A 19,254-nucleotide genomic window follows, 5' to 3' on the forward strand; every position below is an offset into this window, starting at 1 on the left:
TGGTCATTATGGCCAAACAGTTCTATTTTTGTTTCATCAGACCAGAGGACATTTCTCAAAAAAGTACGATCTTTGTCCCCATGTGCAGTTGCAAACCATGGTCTGGCTTTTTTTAATGGCAGTTTTGGAGCAGTAGCTTCTTCCTTGCTGAGCGGCCTTTCAGGTTATGTTGATATAGGACTCGTTTAACTGTGAATATATATATTCTTTTGTACCTGTGTCCTCCAGCATCTTCACAAGGTCCTTTGCTGTTGTTCTGGGATTGATTTGCACTTTTTGCACCAAAGTACGCTCATCTCTAGGAGACAGAACGCGTCTCCTTCCTGAGCGGTATGACGGCTGCGTGGTCCCATGGTGTTTATACTTGCATACTATTGTTTTGTAGAGATGAATGTGGTACCTTTAGGCGTTTGGAAATTGCTCCCAAGGATGAACCAGACTTGTGGAGGTCTACAATTTTTTTCTGAGGTCTTGGCTGATTTCTTTAGATTTTCCCATGATGTCAAGCAAAGAGGCAGTGAGTTTGAAGGTAGGCCTTGAAATACATCCACAGGTACACCTCCAATTGACTCAAATGATGTCAATTAGCCTATCAGAAGCTTCTGAAACCATGACATAATTTTCTGGAATTTTCCAAGCTGTTTAAAGGCACAGTCAACTTAGTGTATGTAAGCTTCTGACCCACTGGAATTGTGATACAGTGAATTATAAGTGAAATAATCTGTCTGTAAACAATTGTTGGAACAATTACTTGTGTCATGCACAAAGTAGATGTCCTAACCGACGTAGCAAAACTATGTTTTTTCAAGAAATTGGTGGAGTGGTTGAAAAATTAGTTTTAATGACTCCAACCTAAGTGTATGTAAACTTCCGACTTCAAGTGACTCAGTTACACCAGCTCTGTCGGGAGGAATGGGCCAAAATCCACCCAATTTATTGTGGGAAGCTTGTGGAGGGGACGAAAACAGTTTTCAACCAGCGATTGAGTTGTGCGAGTGCGCTGTAGATCTCATCACTCCCCTCTAACTGGGAGGGGGCCAGAGACAATTACTCGATGCCAACATATCTTTCTAGCTAACTTACAAACTGAAGTTATGTTGCGCTTGGTGACGTCTGACTGTTTCATCCTAACATCGTTGGTGCCAACGTGGATAACAATATCCCTATGCTATTTACACTCACCAGTTTTAGCCTCAGCCAGCACCATCTTCAGATGAGCCTTTATGTGGGTAGCCCTGCCCTCTGGTAAACAATGTATGATCGTTGGATGATTCTAATATTGCGGACAATGGAGTCGCCAACGACTAGGGTTTTCAATTTGTCAGAGGTAATGGTGGGAGGCTTCGGAGGCTCAGATCCAGTAACAGGTGGAGGAGAGACCTGAGAAGGCTCGGGCTCTGACTCATTGCTTTGTGTGGAAACCCGCTTGAAAGTTTACAGCGGCTGAATGAGCGACACCGGTTGAACATACCAAAAGCATTTATTTCCAGTAGCCATAAAACAATTGCCCGGGATTAACAATACTACCTGTATTTACTGGTGGCACAGACGCTGTATCATCCTTTCCTACACTTAAATTTTCCTTGCCCAACGATTGCGTCTGAAGCTAAGCTTGCAACTCTGCTATCCTCACCACAAGGTGATAGTTCTCCTTTATATTAAGAGTACAGCGACTGCAATGAGAAGGCATAATGTTGCAGTTGTATGGAGTGACGCAGGAGATGAGAAGCAGGTACAGGGAGTGAACGTTTAATAGCTGACGAACAGCGTCTGGACAGGAACACATAACAACAACTAATGCGGACACAGGGAACACCACCGAAGAACAGACCGATATACAGGGGGTAATCAACAACGTCAAGGAGTCCAGGTGAGTCCAATGAGCGCTGCTGGTGTAATGATGGTGACAGGTGCGTGTAAAGAAGGGTAGCCTGGTGCACTCGAGCACCAGGGACGGGGAGCAGGCGTGACAACAGTAGCTTGTTTTAGTCCGGAGGAGGTCCTGCAGATCTATGTCCAGATAAGGCCTCCATGGTGAAAAAGTTGAATTTAACAAAACTAGATCCTTGGTAAACTTGTTAAAAACAGAGTTTGATTAAATAGTTATTAAGAGTAAAAAGCTAAAGGGTTTGGCAGGTAGCCAAGTAGCAACAGTACAGCAGTGCGGAGACAGTCAGCATAGCCTGAAGGTAAAGAGTGGCAGTTCCTCTTGTTGCTCTGTAGGCAAGTACCATTGTCTTGAAGTGGAATGCGAGCGTTGACTGGAAGCGTACAGAGGAGTGGGATACCATGGCAAAAATAGGGAAGGTTGAACATAATGCGGGCTGCAGCATTCTGGATAAGTTGCAGTGGTTTGACAATATGACAGGCAGGCAGGTAGACAGAACAGCTGTAGCCATAGATCCCATGTGTAGAGCAGCTGTATAGAAGACATGCACAAACACTGCCACACTCATAAACACTAAACACTTCACATTAAACATCCTGAGCAATACAAGCAAACTTGCTCAACGACACGCCTTTGACACTGTTGTGTACATGTCAAGCCCAATTATAAATTAATTTCCGGGTTGTGTAGTGTCTCCTTTCCTTCGTGGAAATAGGCTAAGTACTGTTGTACTGTCGTACTTATGTTTGCTGAGTGACTAACATAATCTTGAGGTCTCCCAAAAACAGAAAAAGATAGAAACATCCCAAAAATGACTGTGTTTACAAGCTAAAAGACAATGAAGAGATCCCACCTGAGATCAGGAGTTAGAGAGGTGATAGTGAGAGTCATTGCTGTGTTTGTCTATCACATGGTAATGATATGGCCATTCATTCAGATCCTATTCAATGAGCTCAACTCCCCATGATGACTCCAACCCACAACAGAACTTTTAGTCGAAGCTTGCATCCACTTCAAGACCATGGTACGTGCCTATGGAGCTGCAAGGAGAACTGCCCCTCCTTACCTTCAGGCTATGCTCAAACCCTACACCCCAATCAGAGCACTCCGTTATGTCACCTATGGTCTCTTGGCCCTCCCACCCCTACATGGGTCATCTTCCGCTCAACGTAGTCAAAGCTCTTCTCTGTCCTGGCACCCCAATTTTAGAACAAGCTTCCCCCTAACGTCAAGACAGTGGAGTCCCTGTCCATCTCCCGAAAAGGTCTGAAACTCTACTTCTTCAAAGAGTAGATTAAATAAATCCCACGCCCCCAGAAAAAAACAGCCTGCTCTTGTCTTTTCCTACTAGCACTGACTTTGCTGATAACTTCTTTACTGAAGGAAAATGTACTTACTACAACTGTGATATTTATATACATCTTAAGATGAATGCACAAATTTTAAGTCGCAACAGGAAATGTGAATTATTATGTGCATTATAATCAATGGACATTTTTGTAGGGGTTGAAAACTTTTTTCGTTAGGGTAAATCAAGTCTGACATTTCAAATTACAAACTTTAGAAGCCTTTTTCAAACTCAAATCCACTACAAGTTTGCATTTACTAATTTGCAGTAAAAACAACAAAAGAGTGATCAAATTAAGATCCTACATCTGTAAATTACTAAAATGTAAATGTTCATGTACAAAGGCACAAGTGTACCTAGCCAGATTGAAACATACTGGTTTCGAAAAAAAACAGACACACACTCAAAAGAAAAGATGCTGACAGAGAAAAACACACACAAATGAAGTCCAAAATAACACGACAGTCACAACAACACACACACACACACACACACACACCGGGAGGCCTTAAATTAGCACCCCGTGCCAAGTGGAGGGTCACCCCACGCCAGTCATTCACAATCCTGACCCCCACCTCACATTCCTCTCAGCCCCCGCTGCATTCCTCACCTGTCCACTCACAACGACACAGACACTAGTACTAAGCTCAATATGATCCCAGTTGAAGTTATTGGAGAGGTATAATAACTCCTAGTTGAGATTGTAGTCAAGAAATTAGAGCCAGAAGTCTTTGGTATGCTATTGCTTCACACATTGCATGTCACTAACATGGCTTAACGGGTTCACATTCTTCAGAAGCGTGTATTTCCTACAGATTTGTGGTGGTATGGCTTTCTGGTATGTTCAACATTAATGGCCAGTTCTCACCCTCCTCTCCGTCTCTCTGTATGTGTGTCTGTGCAGCTGCCCCATTGTCCGTTTGTGACGTCAGAGTGGACGCCATACAGAGTCGGCAGGGCAGTGATGTCACAGATCACCCAGGATTCGGTGGCTTACGCTGGGGCGTGCAGGAGGAGTACAAGAGCACACGGACCTACTCACCCTGCGTACCTCACTCCCAGGTACTGGAACATACTGAAACCGTGACTCACTGACTCCCAATGTCTGTCAATACCTTGTCATTATCTTGCTTGTCATGATGTGCCCTATTTTGTGTGTTCGTGCCGTGTTTTGCTGTGTACTGTTTTTGCTGGGTACAATGATGTGATGTTCACACGCATGTTTTTCCTGTGTGTGTGTATTTCCGTCTGTGTGTTTTGTATTACAGCGTGGCATGCTGTTCAGGAGTGACAGTGTGGACTACAGAGCTCAGGGTCCAAAGATGGACAGTGGAGTGGAGGCTGGTAGTGACATGACTCCTACTCCTGCCTTCCCTATCTCTCCCCCTACACCTTATGGTAAGAGCCTCCGTTATTGTCCTAGTGTCTTTTCCCAGGGGTTTGTGTGTGTGTGTGTTCATATGGTGGCTCTCGTGATCGTTGCTGAATTACTGAATTTTAAACCTCATCTCTTCTTCTATGCTTCCATAGTGAAAAACATGGCGGAATTCACTCACCTGAGGCAAACTCCATCTCCCAGCATGCAATCCTACGGAGCTTACAGGACGGAGCATGGTAGGTCATTGTGGCAATGTGTACTGTACTTCTGGAGAATGTAGGCTCTAAGCTGTGTGTATCACAGCGCACTGACATTCTCATTCATTCATTCTTCATTCAGATGAAGTGAGATAAATGTTGAAATATATTCTTTAACACAATGGAATACAGCTGTTACTCAAAAAATACTTATATTTTTCGAGTATAGAATCACTCATAGAAATACCACTAGTCTCTAAATAAAGTGAATAGATATATTGAAATGTCAGGCCATTGTGAGGTGAATAGATAATGTGGCACTTGACCATTGACAAAACCATTTGATTGAAGGAGCCAGACCATGGGGCAGTGAAACAATTCATAGTAAATGTTCTATGTAGGGAAGTGGACACGTTGGAAGTGATGGCGTCTATTCCACTCATTCTCCCTCTCATCCCCCTCTCCCTCTTTACTTAATCTCTCACTTAATTAACAACAGAGAGTATAGGTGACAGAGAAAGAGAGTGAGTGAGTGAGTGAGTGAGTGAGTGAGTGAGTGAGTGAGTGAGTGAGTGAGTGAGTGAGTGAGTGAGTGAGTGAGAGAGAGAAGAAGCTCTAGGAGACAGAGAGGGACCCAGTGACAGACAGTACAAGGGTATGAACAGGGATGAGAACCTTTGGGTTTGTTCATTGTTTATCAACTGCTTTAGACTCCTCCTCCGAGACTGTCTCCATCATGAGAACTTCTCTCGGAATGTAATCGACCATAGCCCTGTAAGCTGTACATGATGTTTATGTGTTTATATCTAGTTATTTGTCTTGATGCAATTGTTTTCCTTGTGGTAATGCACCATTGCTGGTCACATTCCATAACAAATGTATGATCCCTGACCTGTAGTTGAGAACATTGTGTTGGTTGGAGGCAGTGCACTAAACAAAGCCACGGACTGCCTCCCTTCCCTGGGGGTTCAATACCAGACTCTCTCCTCCCATGGTTGGTTTGGAGAACGTCTGTGTGGTTTCAGTCCTGAAAAGTTAGTCTTTTATAGCACATTGTGTCAAAGCCTTCAGGTTCTGAAACAGTTCCATTTTTTGTTTGTCCGTAGAAGTTTTGCTGTGGTTTTAGATGTTTTTCAGTGGTGGAACACACCCAGTTATACAGATGTAGGATCTTAATGTGAACCAGTCTGCTTCAGCAGGAAAATAATTCTGCAGCAACAGGAATTGTGAATTATTATGTTGATTATAATGAATGGACATTTTTGTAGGGGTTGATACATTTCAAGTCTGACATTTGTGGAAATTACAAACTTCAGAAGCCTTTTTAAACCTAAAGTATAATACAAGTTTAAAATGTCCTGCATTGCAGAAAAGTTTTCCTGTATAAGGTTGCTCAAATTAAGATCCTTCATCTGTATCAGTGGAGGCTCCTCAGAGGAGAAAGGGGAGGACCATCCTCCTCAGTGAATGAAGCACATTAATCCGCTTTACAACTGGTGTAGAGCCCAACAGTCATACATAGGCGACGCTTGAGTTTCAAGTTTGGGGAAGAGGATTTTCACCATAACAATGCAACTTTAAAATAAAGTATTACATGCATAATCACATTTGCGGTCACTTTTGAGAACAGTGTTTTCCAGCTAATTGATTGCGTTTTGGAACATTTGCGCGTTGAGCATACTGCCGTGTGCGCATTGCTGCGTTTATTACGTGAAGATATAGCCTAATAGTTTATCAACATTTTAAGCTAAACGCTCTGATCTGTTGCATCAGCCTCATTGCTTTAAAACCTTTTTTTGATGCTAGTAGTAGCATTAATTTGGGGTCTATTGCATCCCACAACTGTCCCGAAGAATGTTTGGAATATTTATTTCTTGCACAGAAGGACAAGTTAACCAATAGAAAAGGTCAATGTACTATGTGGGATAGTTGATTGACATAGGCTAGTGTTTTTGCTGTTAGTTAGGCCTACTCATTTTGTTGGCTGACAAAAAGTAGGCTACATGCGGACAGTTCTAAAATCAATATGCGCCTCGGAATTCGATAAGAGGGACGAGCGCATTTGCGTCCCCGATGTATCTGTCATTACTTGTAGCCTACTTCTTAGCGGTGAGAAGGACCAGAGATCAAGTGATGGGCATTGGCTAATAAGAATTGAGATATCTGAGAGAGCCATGTGAGTGAGAGGAGCACGGTAGCTGGGAGAAGGGAATTATAATTACACCGAACAAAAATATAAACGCAAATATAAACGTGTAATAATCTCTACGATTTTACTGAGTAACAGTTCATAAAAGGAAATCAGTCAATTGAAATAAAATAATTAGGCCTGAATCTATGGATTTCACAGGACTAGGAATACAGAAATGCATCTGTTGGTCACAGATACCTTAGGAAAAGGTAGGAGCGTTGATCAGATAACCAGTCAGTATTTAGAGTGAGAACCATTTGCCTTATACAGCGAGATACATCTCCTTCACATAGAGTTGATCAGGCTGTTGATTGTGAACTGTAGAATGTTGTACCACTCGCTTCAATGGCTGTGCAACATTTCTGGATATTGGCTGGAACTGGAACACGCTCTTGTCGATGCAGAGCATCCCAAAAATGCTCAATGGGTGACATGTCTGGTGAGTATGCAGGCCATGGAAGAACTGGGACATTTTCAGCATCCAGGAATTGTGTACAGATCCTTGAGACATTATTATTATAATTATTATTATTATTATTATTATGCTGAAACATGAGGTGATGACGGGCCTCCCGAGTGGCACAGCGATCTAAGGCACTGCATCACAGTGCTAGAGGCGTCAATACAGATCCGGGTTCGATCCAGGGCTGTGTCGCAGCTGGCCGTGACCGGAAGACCCATGAGGCGGCGCACAATTGGCCCAGAGTCGTCCGGGTTAGGGGAGGGTTTTGCCGGCCGGGATGTCCTTTTCCCATCGCGCTCTAGCGACTCCTGTGGCAGGCCTGGCGCATGCACACTGACACGGACGCCAGTTGGACGGTGTTTCCTCCGACACATTGATGCGGCTGGCTTCCGGGTTAAGCGAGCAGTGTGTCAAGAAGAAGTGAGGCTTGGCAGAGTCATGTTTCGGAGGACGCGTGGCTCTTGACCTTCGCCTCTCCTGAGTCTGTATAGGAGTTGCAGCGATGGGACAAGACTTTAACTACCAATTGGATATCATGAATTTGGGGAGAAAATAATAATGCATGAGGTGATGGCTCCGGCTGAATGGCACGACAATGGGCCTCAGGATTTTGTCATGTTATCTCTGTGCATTCAAATTTCCATCGATAAAATGCAATTGTGTTCATGGTCCATAGCTCATACCATAACCCCACTGCCACCAGAGTGCCACCATGGGGCACTCTGTTCACAATGTTGACATCAGCAAACCGCTTGCCAACACGACGCCATACACGCTGTCTGCCATCTACCCAGTACAGTTGAAACTGGGATTTATCCGTGAAGAACATACTTCTCCAACATGCCTGTAGCCATCGAAGGTGAGCATTTGCCCACTGAAGTTTGTTACAATGCTGAACTGCAGTCGGGTTAAGACCCTGGTGAAGACGACGAGCGCGCAGATGAGCTTCCCTGAGAAGGTTTCTGAATGTTTTTGCAGAAATTAAGTCAGTTGATAATATTCTCACCAGGCCTCGAATTTCCCCACCGTAATGTCTTCTAAAAAAGATATGCCTTTTGTGGCCAAAGTGGCCATTGTGCCCTTGGGCTGAATATAATACACTGAACAAAAATATAAATGCAACATGCAAAGTGTTGGTCCCATGTTTCATCAGCTGTCCGTGATTGGGAGTCCCATGGGGCGGCACTCAATTGGCCCATCGTCGTCCAGGTTTGGCCAGGGTAGGCTATCATTGTAAATAAGTATTTGTTCTTAACTGACTTGCCTAGTTAAATAAAGGTTAAATAAAATGTTACATTTTTTTAAAATGTGCTGGGTACAATAAAAGGTCACTCTAAAATGTGGCAACACAATGCCACAGATGTCCCGACTCTCAAGTTTCGAGGGAGAGTGCAATTGGCATGCTGACTGCAGGAATGTCCACCAGAGCTGTTGCCAGAGAATGTAATGTTCATTTCTCTACCATAGGCCACCTCCCACATTGTTTTAAAGAATTTGGAAGTATATCAAATTGACCTCACAACCGCAGACCACGTCTAACCATGCCAGACCAGGACGTCCACATTCGGCGTCTTCACCTGCGGGATCGTCTGAGACCAGCTACCCGACAGCTGATGAAATTGTGTGTTTGCACTACTGAAGAATTTATAATACATTTATAAAACCAAAAGCTTACCTTGACTTGGCATAGTTCCGGTGTTGGATATCCATAGCCAGCTAGCTAACATAGCATCCCTCTCTGTTTGAGTAGGCAAAACTAGCTAGCTGCATTTGCTAGCTTAGTGAAAGTTAAAAAAAAATACAAGCAAATATCTCTCTCTTGCCTCTCCTTGCTTTTGGAAGAAATTAAATTGTTCAAAACTGTTCAACTATTGTATTTTTCTCTTTGAGTAAACCACTCACCACATTTTATGCATGGCAGTGATAGCTGTAGCATATGCTTTCAGTACTAGATTCATTCTATGATCCTTTGATTGGGTGGATAATACGTCACTTCACGCTGCAAGAGCTCTGATAGGTTGGAGGACGTCCTTCAGAAGTTGACATAAATTAGGACTGTGGCGGTCACAGCCGTTGACGGTCAAGCAAATAACTGTCGGTCTCATGGTACTTTACCGTTAATTAACAAACACATTTAGCATATCCTGGCTTCTACACATAGCCTATAATAAGCCACTGATGCAGACCTTTGGAACATCTACATTTTAAAAAGTCTAATAAATCAATTTAATAGAGCCTACCCCATCACATAAGGTCTAAAGAAACATGATATGAAGAAAATGTAGTCTATTTCAGAAGAACAGAACAGCATACTCTGAGTTGTCCTTATGTTAGGCCTTGATATAGCTTGGCCATATGGCTGTGGGCTACACAAATTAATTTATCTTCTTATGGATGGTGGCAGTATTGAGTAGCTTGGATGACTGACGTGCCCAGAGTAAACTGCCTGCTACTCACTCCCAGAAACGAAGATATGCATATTATTAGTATATTTGGATAGAAAACACTCTGAGGTTTCTAAAACTGTTTGAATGATGTCTGTGAGTATAACAGAACTCATATGACAGGCAAAAACCTGAGAAGAAATCCAACAAGAAAGTGACTTGTAGTTTTTCTATCTAATCCTTATTCAAACTACAGTGTCTGTGGTGTCATCTTGCACTTCCTAAGGTTTCCATTGACTGTCAACAGCCTTGAGAAACTTGTTTCATGCTTCTACTGTTACTGGGCAGAGAATAGGAGCTCAGTCAATCAGTGGACTGCCTGGGACCAGTGAGTTGTTTACCTCGCGCACACGAAGGTGTGCCACCCCTTCTTTTTCCTCTGTAATGAATACGCTATTGTCTGGTTGGAATATTATCTAAGATTTATGTTAAAAAGACCCTAAGGATTGATTGTAAACATCATTTGACATGTTTCTACAGACGGTAATGGAACTATTTGACTTTTGTCTCTGGTTTTACGCTCACGCGTTATGCCTTTGGATTAGTGATCTGAACGCGCGAACAAAACGGAGGTATTTGGACATAAATATGGAGTTTTTCGAACAAAAAGAACATTTCTTGTGGAGTGGGAGTCCTGGGAGTGCATTCCGATGAAGATCAGCAAAGGTAAGTGAAGATTTATAATACTAATTCTGAGTTTAGTTGACTCCAGAACTTGGCGGGTAACTGTATAGCTTGCTTTGATGGCTGAGCTCTGTACTCAGAATATTGAAAAATGTGCTTTCGCCATAAAGCTATTTTAAAATCTGACACAGCGGTTGCATTAAGGAGAAGTGTATCTACAATTCTATCAATAACTATTGTAAATTTGATCAACGTTTATGATGAGTATTTTTGTAAATCGTTGTGCTCTTTCACCGGAGGTTTTGGTGGGAATACATTTTCTGAACATCATGCGCCAATGTAAAATGCGGTTTATGGATATAAATATGAACTTTATCGAACAAAACATACATGTATTTTGTAACATTGAGTCCTGGGAGTGTCATCTGATGAAGATCATGAAAGGTTAGTGATTAATTTTAGCTGTATTTCTGTTTTTTGTGACGCCTCTCCTTGCTTGGAAAATGGCTGTGTAGGGTTTTTTTTGTTCAGGCGCTGTCCTAACATAATCTAATGTAAAGCCTTTTTGAAATCGCATACTGTGGTTGGATTAAGTAGAATCTTATCTTTAAAATGGTGTATAATACTTGTATGTTTGAGAAATTTTAGTTATGAGAGTTTTGTTATTTTGAATTTGCCGCCCTGCACTTTCACTGGCTGTCGTCATATCGATCCCGCTAACGGGATCAAGCCATAACAGGTTTTAACAAACCAGATTTGCTTAGAATTCCGTGGTGTTATTTGTAATATTTTATAGTATGAAGAATACAATTAAACAAGGCTGAATAAAAGGCTGAATAAAATAGAAAGTATAGAAATGATTTTTTCTCCAAACGATTTCCAAGAAAGTGTGCACTATTCTGTGTTGAGCGATTTTCAGGCTGGGGTCCTTTTTTCTCAATTTCCTCCTGACTGACGTGCCCAAAGTAAACTGCCTGTTACACAGGCCCAGAAGCCAGGATATGCATATAATTGGTAGCATTGGATAGAAAACATATTGAAATTTGTAGAAATGTTAAAATAATCTATGAGACTATAACACAATTGATATGGTAGGAGAAAATCCAAAGAAAAAACAACCAGATTTTATTTTTTTGAGAGCCCATGCTCTCACAATGGAAAGCAGGCTGCACACACTTCATCAGTCTCTCAATCACAATTTGACATCAACGGCTGATGTTTTGTGTACTGAAGTCCACAAGAGAAGGGAAAAGGTGAGAGGAGGAGAGCATATAGATAGTTGTTCGAAGGAATGATATATACAACGAGCAAAGTGATCATGCTGTTTTTATGTGGCTGCAATGAAAGTGAATTGTTTGCTGATGTAGAGATTTATTATGTACTGGCATTTATCTTAAAGGCACAATCTGCAGATGCTGGATCCATTATTGGACTTTTAAATTACTTGTATATACTGATTAATTATTGGAGAATATAACTAATAATTGCCTCATGAGCATTAATAGTTCAACTTTCGTACTCCATCAGAACCCAAAATATGAGCTTGTTTTACTCCATTTGTAAACAAAGTAAATGTAAACAAACACTGTACAGCCTCAAAACATGGTTAAAACTATAACTTTGACATCATGGATGGTCAGTCCTTGCATCCATAGCTCTGTCTATGAATTTGAGAGTGGTTACATTTCTTCAGCCCCATCTCTGAGCTTTTTACCGAAACAGGGGCAGGGAATTCGCTTTTGCCCCTTTAAACAATAGTTTAGAGTGTAGAGACATAATCAGACATGCCATAAATACCTTCTGTGGTTCCCTTCCTCTGAAAACAGTCATTAATAGGGTTTTTGTTCCAAATTCAGTTGAGTAGTTGGCAGAGTTGTGCCGTCCCGTCGTGACTGTGGGTCATTGGTGAGGAATGGCAGTGATGATGTCTGGGGTTATACTCACACACAGTGACTGTTGTCATAGTGACATAGTGATCTGTGTCAGAGGGGTTGTGAGAGTCACAGCATCCCCAGACTGATCTGTTCCCCCACTGTGCCCACTTTACCCAAGCACGCACTGCATATAGAATCACCGCATTCAGCCGTGCCATGGTTACAGCGGGTCGAGAAATCTGGTGGCCCACCATTTTTTTAACATTTTCTCAGTGAAAGTACTAGTGTCAATAGAAGGGGCGAGGGACAAAAAGATACCAGTCCCCCTCTCTCTCGTCTCCTTGTCTGCCTTGCCCTCCACATTCCCATAGAGATAACTGGTAACCCATGGAAACATCCGTCAGTCACTAAGCTGTGTGGAATATGTGGACTGGAAACATGTGGTTTCAGGTTTTGGGGGCAGGCACCTGTCAGTGCCTCCATATCAGTGATAAAAGATTTATTCAATTATGTCGGGGGGCTCTGCTAGGCAGAGTAATCGGCTCCGTACTGAACAGAGCGATGGATTGCTGCTGTACTGTTGAACCACCAGCAGACTGACTGGAGAATCGTTTAACTCCACTGCTGACTGCTCTCTTCACTATTGGATGTACTCTAATATGTCTCACGTGGGGGGACAGCACTTTTATGTGACTGAAATTCGTAAAGTTATGGTTAACAGATTTCTGCTCTTTTTCTGTTCATGTAATATCCAGATGTTTTGGAGAAACTGGATGAAATGTGATTTATTTTGGAGGGTCTGTCAACAGACAGGTTTAGTGCATTCTATCCCTAGTCCTTGAATGTAATATCCTATATGTGTAATTTGTAATATATATGCCCTCTCACACCCCCACAGAGCCCAGAGGTTACTTAGAGATGATTGGTCATGTTCCCCAGTCGGCAGAAGAGTGCCTGCCAGACTCTTCCCCCAGCTGCCATAGGTCCTTTGGTTACTCTCGCTCGGCGTTCATTAGTGGGATGCCACAACGGACAGACAGGTACAGCCAATCAAATACAACCCTTTCGCACAATTATTAGAGGCCCAGCTCATGTTTATTCAAAATGTACAGTACCAGTCAAAAGTTTGGACACACCTACTCATTCAAGGGTTTTAATTTATTTGTACTATTTTTCACATTGTATAATAATAGTTAAGACATCAAAACTATGAAATAACACATATGGAATCATGTAGTGAAGAAAAAAGTATTAATCAAATCAAAATATATTTTATGTTTTAGATTCTTCAAAGTAGCCACCCTTTGCCTTGATGACAGCTTTGCACACTCTTGGCATTCTCTCAACCAGCTTCACGAGGAATGCTTTTCCAACAGTCTTGAAGGAGTTCCCACATATGCTGAGCATTTGTTGGATGCTTTCCTTCACTCTGCGGTCCACCTCATTCTAAACCATCTCAATTGGGTTGAGGTCGGGGGATTGTGATTGTGATAGTCATCCGTTCGCCAACTCTGCGTCTCACAAAGACACGGCGGTTGGAAAAGGAAATCTCAAATTTGGACTCATCAGACCAAGGACAGATTTCCACTGGTCTAATGTCCATTGCTCGTGTTTCTTGGCCCAAGCTAGTCTCTTCTTCTTATTGATGTCCTTTAGTAGTGGTTACTTTACCACAATTGGACCATGAAGGCCTAATTCACGCAGTCTCCTCTGAACAGTTGATGTTGAGATGTGTCTGTTACTTGAACTCTGTGAAGCATTTATTTGGGATGCAATTTCTGAGGCTGGTAGCTCTAATGAACTTATCCTCTGCAGCAGAGGTAACTCTGGGTATTCCTTTCCTGTGGCGGTCCTCATGAGAGTTAGTTTCATCATAGCGCTTGATGGTTTTTGCGACTGCACTTAAAGAAACTTTCAAAGTTCATGAAATGTTCCTGATTGACTGACCTTCATGTCTTTAAGTAATGATGGACTGTCATTTCTCTTTGCTTATTTGAGCTGTTCTTGCCATAATATGGACTTAGTCTTTTACCAAATAGGGCTGTATCTTCTGTATACCACCCCTACCTTTTCACAACACAACTGATTGGCTCAAACACATTAAGAATGAACAAATTAACTTCCACAAATTAACTTTTAACAATGCACACCTGTTAATTGAAATCCATTCCACGTGACTACCCCATGAAGCTGGTTGAGAGAATGCCAAGAGTGTGAAAAACTTTCATCAAGGCAAAGAGTGGCTACTTTGAAGAATCTCAAATTGTTTAACACTTTTTTGGTTAGTACATAATTCCATATATGTTATTTCATAGTTTTGATGTCTTCACTATTATTCTACAATGAAGAACATAGTAAAAATATGACTGGTACTGTACATGTACGTTTTACATTTTAGCAGATGCTAATTATGCTTATAGGCTACATGTTCTGAAAATACATAATGGTCATACAGTTTCATTAGAGAGGTGTTTTTGATGATCTTCTAATTTTTGTGTTCTACCTCCTCTTTCAAGCCCCTCCATGGGTCAGCCCTGGCCAGAGGACAGAGCCCTCCTGCCCCACTCCATGTCCTTGGACTATGGCCACCACTCCCCTCCCATGCACCCCCAACCCCACCCTCACCCTGTGCCCAACGCCCACAGCTCCCCCCGGGGCAGCCAGCAGAGCCACATGGCACACTATGGCCTCACCCACAGCCTTACGCACAGCTTCGATGAGAAAGACAACTTAGGCCTGGGGGGCTATGGCGCAGCCGACTGCCCACCCTCTGCCTTTCCTCTACTGGGGAACGGAGGCATGGAGAGGGGCCTGTCCATTATGGGTTCCATGGATGGGCTGGGCACCATCCGGACCCAGCACCTGCCGCAGCTGCAGCAGATCCAGGCCCAGGGGGCCTTGCCTCCACTGCTGCCTGAGAAGAGGAGGGAGTCGGACGGGGAGCACTCCTTGGGCACAGCCTCCCCAGCCCCTAGCGGATTCTCCAGCCCACATAGCGGAAGCTCCCTCAGTATCCCATTTCCCAACATCCTGCCTGACCTCTCAGCCTCTACACAGATGCCGGGCACCGCTTCACCTCTGCCAGGTAACCCTCTTACTTACACAGATAATAGCCAATCACTTCTTATCTGAGCCAATGGCTTGGGTTGGTACAATACTGTAAAGAAGGTAATCAGTTCTGTTCTACAGTGGCAAGAAAAAGTATGTGAACCCTTTGGAATTGCCTGGATTTCTGCATAAATTGGTCATAAAATTTGATGTGATCTTCATCTAAGTCACAACAATAGACAAACACAGTCTGCTTAAACTAATAACACGCAAACAATTTTACGTTTTCATGTCTTTATTGAACACACCGTATAAACATTCACAGTGCAGGGTGGAAAAGGTATGTGAACCCTTGGATTTAATAACTGTTTGACCCTCCTTTGCCAGCAATAACCTCAACCAAACGTTTTATGTAGTTGCGGATCAGACCTGCACAACGTTCAGGAGGAATTTTGGACCATTCCTCTTTACAAAACTGTTTAAGTTCAGCAATATTCTTGGGATGTCTGGTGTGAACCGCTCTCTTGAGGTCATGCCACAGCATCTCAATCGGGTTGAGGTCAGGACTTTGACTGTGCCACTCCAGAAGGCATATTTTCTTCTGTTGAAGCAGTTCTGTTGTTGATTTACTTCTGTGTTTTTGGTCGTTGTCCTGTTGCATCACCCAACTGCTGTTGAGCTTCAAATGGCGGACAGATAGCCTTACATTCTCATGAAAAATGTCTTGATAAACTTTGGAATTCATTTTTCTGTTCATGATAGCAAGCTGTCCAGGCCCTGAGGCAGCAAAGCAGTCCCAAACCATGACGCTCCCTCCACGATACTTGACAGTTGGGATGAGGTTTTGATGTTGGTGTGCTGTGCCTTTTTCTCTCCACACATAGTGTTGTGTTCCTTCCAAACCAATGAACTTTAGTTTAATCTGTCCGCAGAATATTTTGCCAGTATCACTGTGAAACATCCAGGTGCTCTTTTGCGAACTTCAGACGTGCAGCAATGTTTTTTTTGTTGTCCTCCCATGAACACCATTCTTGTTTAGTGTTTTACGTATCGTAGTCCCGTCAACAGAGATGTTAGCATGTTACAGAGATTTCCGTAAGTCTTTAGCTGACACTCTAAGATTCTTCTTAACCTCATTGAGCATTCTGTGCTGTACTCTTGCAGTCATCTTTGCAGGACGGCCACTCCTAGGGAGAGTAGCAACAGTGCTGAACTTTCTCCATTTATAGACAATTTGTCTAACTGTGAACTGATGAACATCAAGGCTTTTAAAGATACTTTTGTAACCCTTTCCAGCTTTATGCAAGTCAACAATTCTAATCTTAGGTCTTCTGAGATCTTTTGTTCGAGGCATGGTTCACATCAGGCAATGCTTCTAGTGAATAGCAAACTCAAATTTTGTGAGTTTTTTTATAGGGCAGGGCATCTCTAACCAACATCTCCAATCTCATCTCATTGATCGGACTCCAGGTTAGCTGACTGACTCCAATTATCTTTTGGAAAAGATAAGCCTAGGGGTTCGCATATTTTTCAAAAATACACTGTGAATGTTTAAATTATGTATTCAATATGGACAAGAAACATACAATACTTTGTGTGTTATTAGTTTAAGCACACTGTGTTTGTCCATTGTTGTGACTTAGATCAAGATCAGGTCAAATTTGATGAAAAATGTATGCAGAAATCCAGGTAATTCCAAAGGGTTCACATACGTCTTCCTGACACTGTATGTACTGTATCCTTTAGGTACTGCCCTGTGAGTTTTCTGGGTCAATTCGGATTTGCCACATATGGATGTCTTTTGAACTTGGTTACAGTGATTGAATGCCTGAGGTCTTTGTGCATTGGCTAACATCTGGTGTGTTTGTGATACTGTATTTCCAGATGTCCTAGCCAGCAAGCATGTGACTGTAAACTTTGTGCAAGACACATTGAAATTCTGGTACAAGCCTGATATCTCCAGGGACCAAGGTAAAAACATTAGGAAATATGTGTCTTGTCTCCCAGGAGTATTTTGTCTGCCAAATTTACATAATGCTCTTCAACATTTTGACAGTGTTGGGAGATTTTGACAGTTTCCACACTCCTCTGTGACACCGTCACTAAAATGTCTTCCTGTGTCCTTCTCTTCTCCTTTCCTCCTTCTTTCCTCCTCCTCTCAGCTATCTCAGTCCTGAAGGACACGGAGCCCGGATTTTTCATAGTACGGGACAGCCACTCCTTCAAAGGAGCCTATGGGCTGGCCATGAAGGTGGCCACACCCCCTCCCTCAGTCCTGCAGCAGAGCAAGAAAGGTAGGCATTGGCTGAGAGAGATAAGGGGGCAGAGCTTTAGGTTCAGACCGGTTCCTGTTTGATGTGGGACATAGGAGTAGGATGATGATTGATGAAGCCCATATAGGCTACACTCCTCTATGTATTTATTTGGACAGTGAAGCTACAACTTTAAATTTGGCTCTATACTCCAGCATTTTGGATTTGAAATCAAATGTTTTATATGAGATGACAGTACAGAATGTCGCCTTTTATTTGAGGGTATTTTCATACATATCTGTTTTACCGTTTAGGAATGAAAGCACTTTATGTACCTAGTCCCCCCATTTTAAGGTGTCTTTAGTATTTGGCCAAATTCACTTATAGTGTATTAAAGAAGTCAAAAGTTTAGTATTTATTCCCATTTTCCAAGCCTACAATATCAAGCTTTTGACTCTACAAACTTGTTGGATGCATTTGCAGTTTGTTTTGCTTGTGTTTCGGATTATGTTGTGTCCAATAGAAATAAATGGTAAATAATGTATTGTGCCATTTTGGAGTAACTTTTATTGTAAATAAGAATATATGTTTCTGAACACTTCTATATGAATGTGGATGCTACCATGATTACACATAATCATGAATGAATCATGAATAATGTTACAGAAAGTTACAGATGCACAAAGATCATGCCCCCAAAACATGCTAAGCTCTCACCATTACCAATAGAGGGGAGATTAGCATTTTTGGGGTGGGTATGATATTTATGCTTGCGAGGAATATGGGACCAAATGCTAATCTTTTGACTAAATGTAATACACTATAAGTGAATTTGTCCAAATACTTAGATACATAAAGTGTGGTAAAACAGATATGTATGAAAATACCCTTGATTAAAAGATGACACTGTTGCCTCATATAAAATATTTTATCTTAAATCCAAAATGCTGAAGTATAGAGCCAAATTCAAAGTTTTAGCTTCACTGTCCAAATAAATACATAGGGGAGTGTATGCTTATCTAGGGTCAATTTTGTGTTCATCCATGGTCATGGTTAGAATTGTTGGAGGATAAGCTGGTCCTAGATCTGTACATACGGGCAGGTTCCACACATTTCCAGAACCTTTCCATGTTCCAGAGGGCCCCATTAGAACAGGGGTATCATGGAATTGGCTGACTGAGTTGCAGCATCCTGGGAACCAAACAGCTATAAAAGCCCTCTACTGTTACAACTCTCTGAATTCACCTCCATGGAGGGAACATGATAGTCCCCTCTCTGTTTATTCAAAAGCTCCTAGCTTTGGGTCTCTCTTCTGGGCAGCATCGTGATAGAACCAAACAGCCGTGCTCTTTGTTAAGTAGTTTTAGATGTGGCAGCTAGTGCTTTAAAACAAACAATAGAATAAGCAGGCTTTATAAACCTGCACAGATTTCAGGCCTTTCTCCAGGGGTACTTTTTTGCCCTACATACAGTAATGTAACTTTGTGTGATGTTCAGTACAGATTGTTTTATTAAGCACCGTGAAATACTGCCTCAATTCAATTTAG

The 19,254-nt window shown here is 42.2% G+C and overlaps 1 protein-coding gene across 1 annotated transcript in view; it reads left to right on the forward strand.

The window, feature by feature from the left end:
* Window positions 1-19,254, forward strand: part of LOC106599720 (tensin-3) — a 77,696-nt gene that overhangs the window by 49,926 nt on the left and 8,516 nt on the right. The window contains exons 14-20 of the mRNA XM_014191019.3: window positions 4,141-4,298; window positions 4,505-4,634; window positions 4,767-4,850; window positions 13,306-13,447; window positions 14,924-15,492; window positions 17,340-17,426; window positions 17,618-17,749. Coding sequence (XP_014046494.3) covers window positions 4,141-4,298; window positions 4,505-4,634; window positions 4,767-4,850; window positions 13,306-13,447; window positions 14,924-15,492; window positions 17,340-17,426; window positions 17,618-17,749 — 1,302 coding nt within the window. The remainder of the gene's footprint in view (window positions 1-4,140; window positions 4,299-4,504; window positions 4,635-4,766; window positions 4,851-13,305; window positions 13,448-14,923; window positions 15,493-17,339; window positions 17,427-17,617; window positions 17,750-19,254) is intronic.

The sequence above is a fragment of the Salmo salar genome, chromosome 03 (assembly GCF_965601325.2).
Source record: "Salmo salar chromosome 03, fSalSal1, whole genome shotgun sequence".
Taxonomy (NCBI): Eukaryota; Metazoa; Chordata; class Actinopteri; order Salmoniformes; family Salmonidae; genus Salmo; species Salmo salar.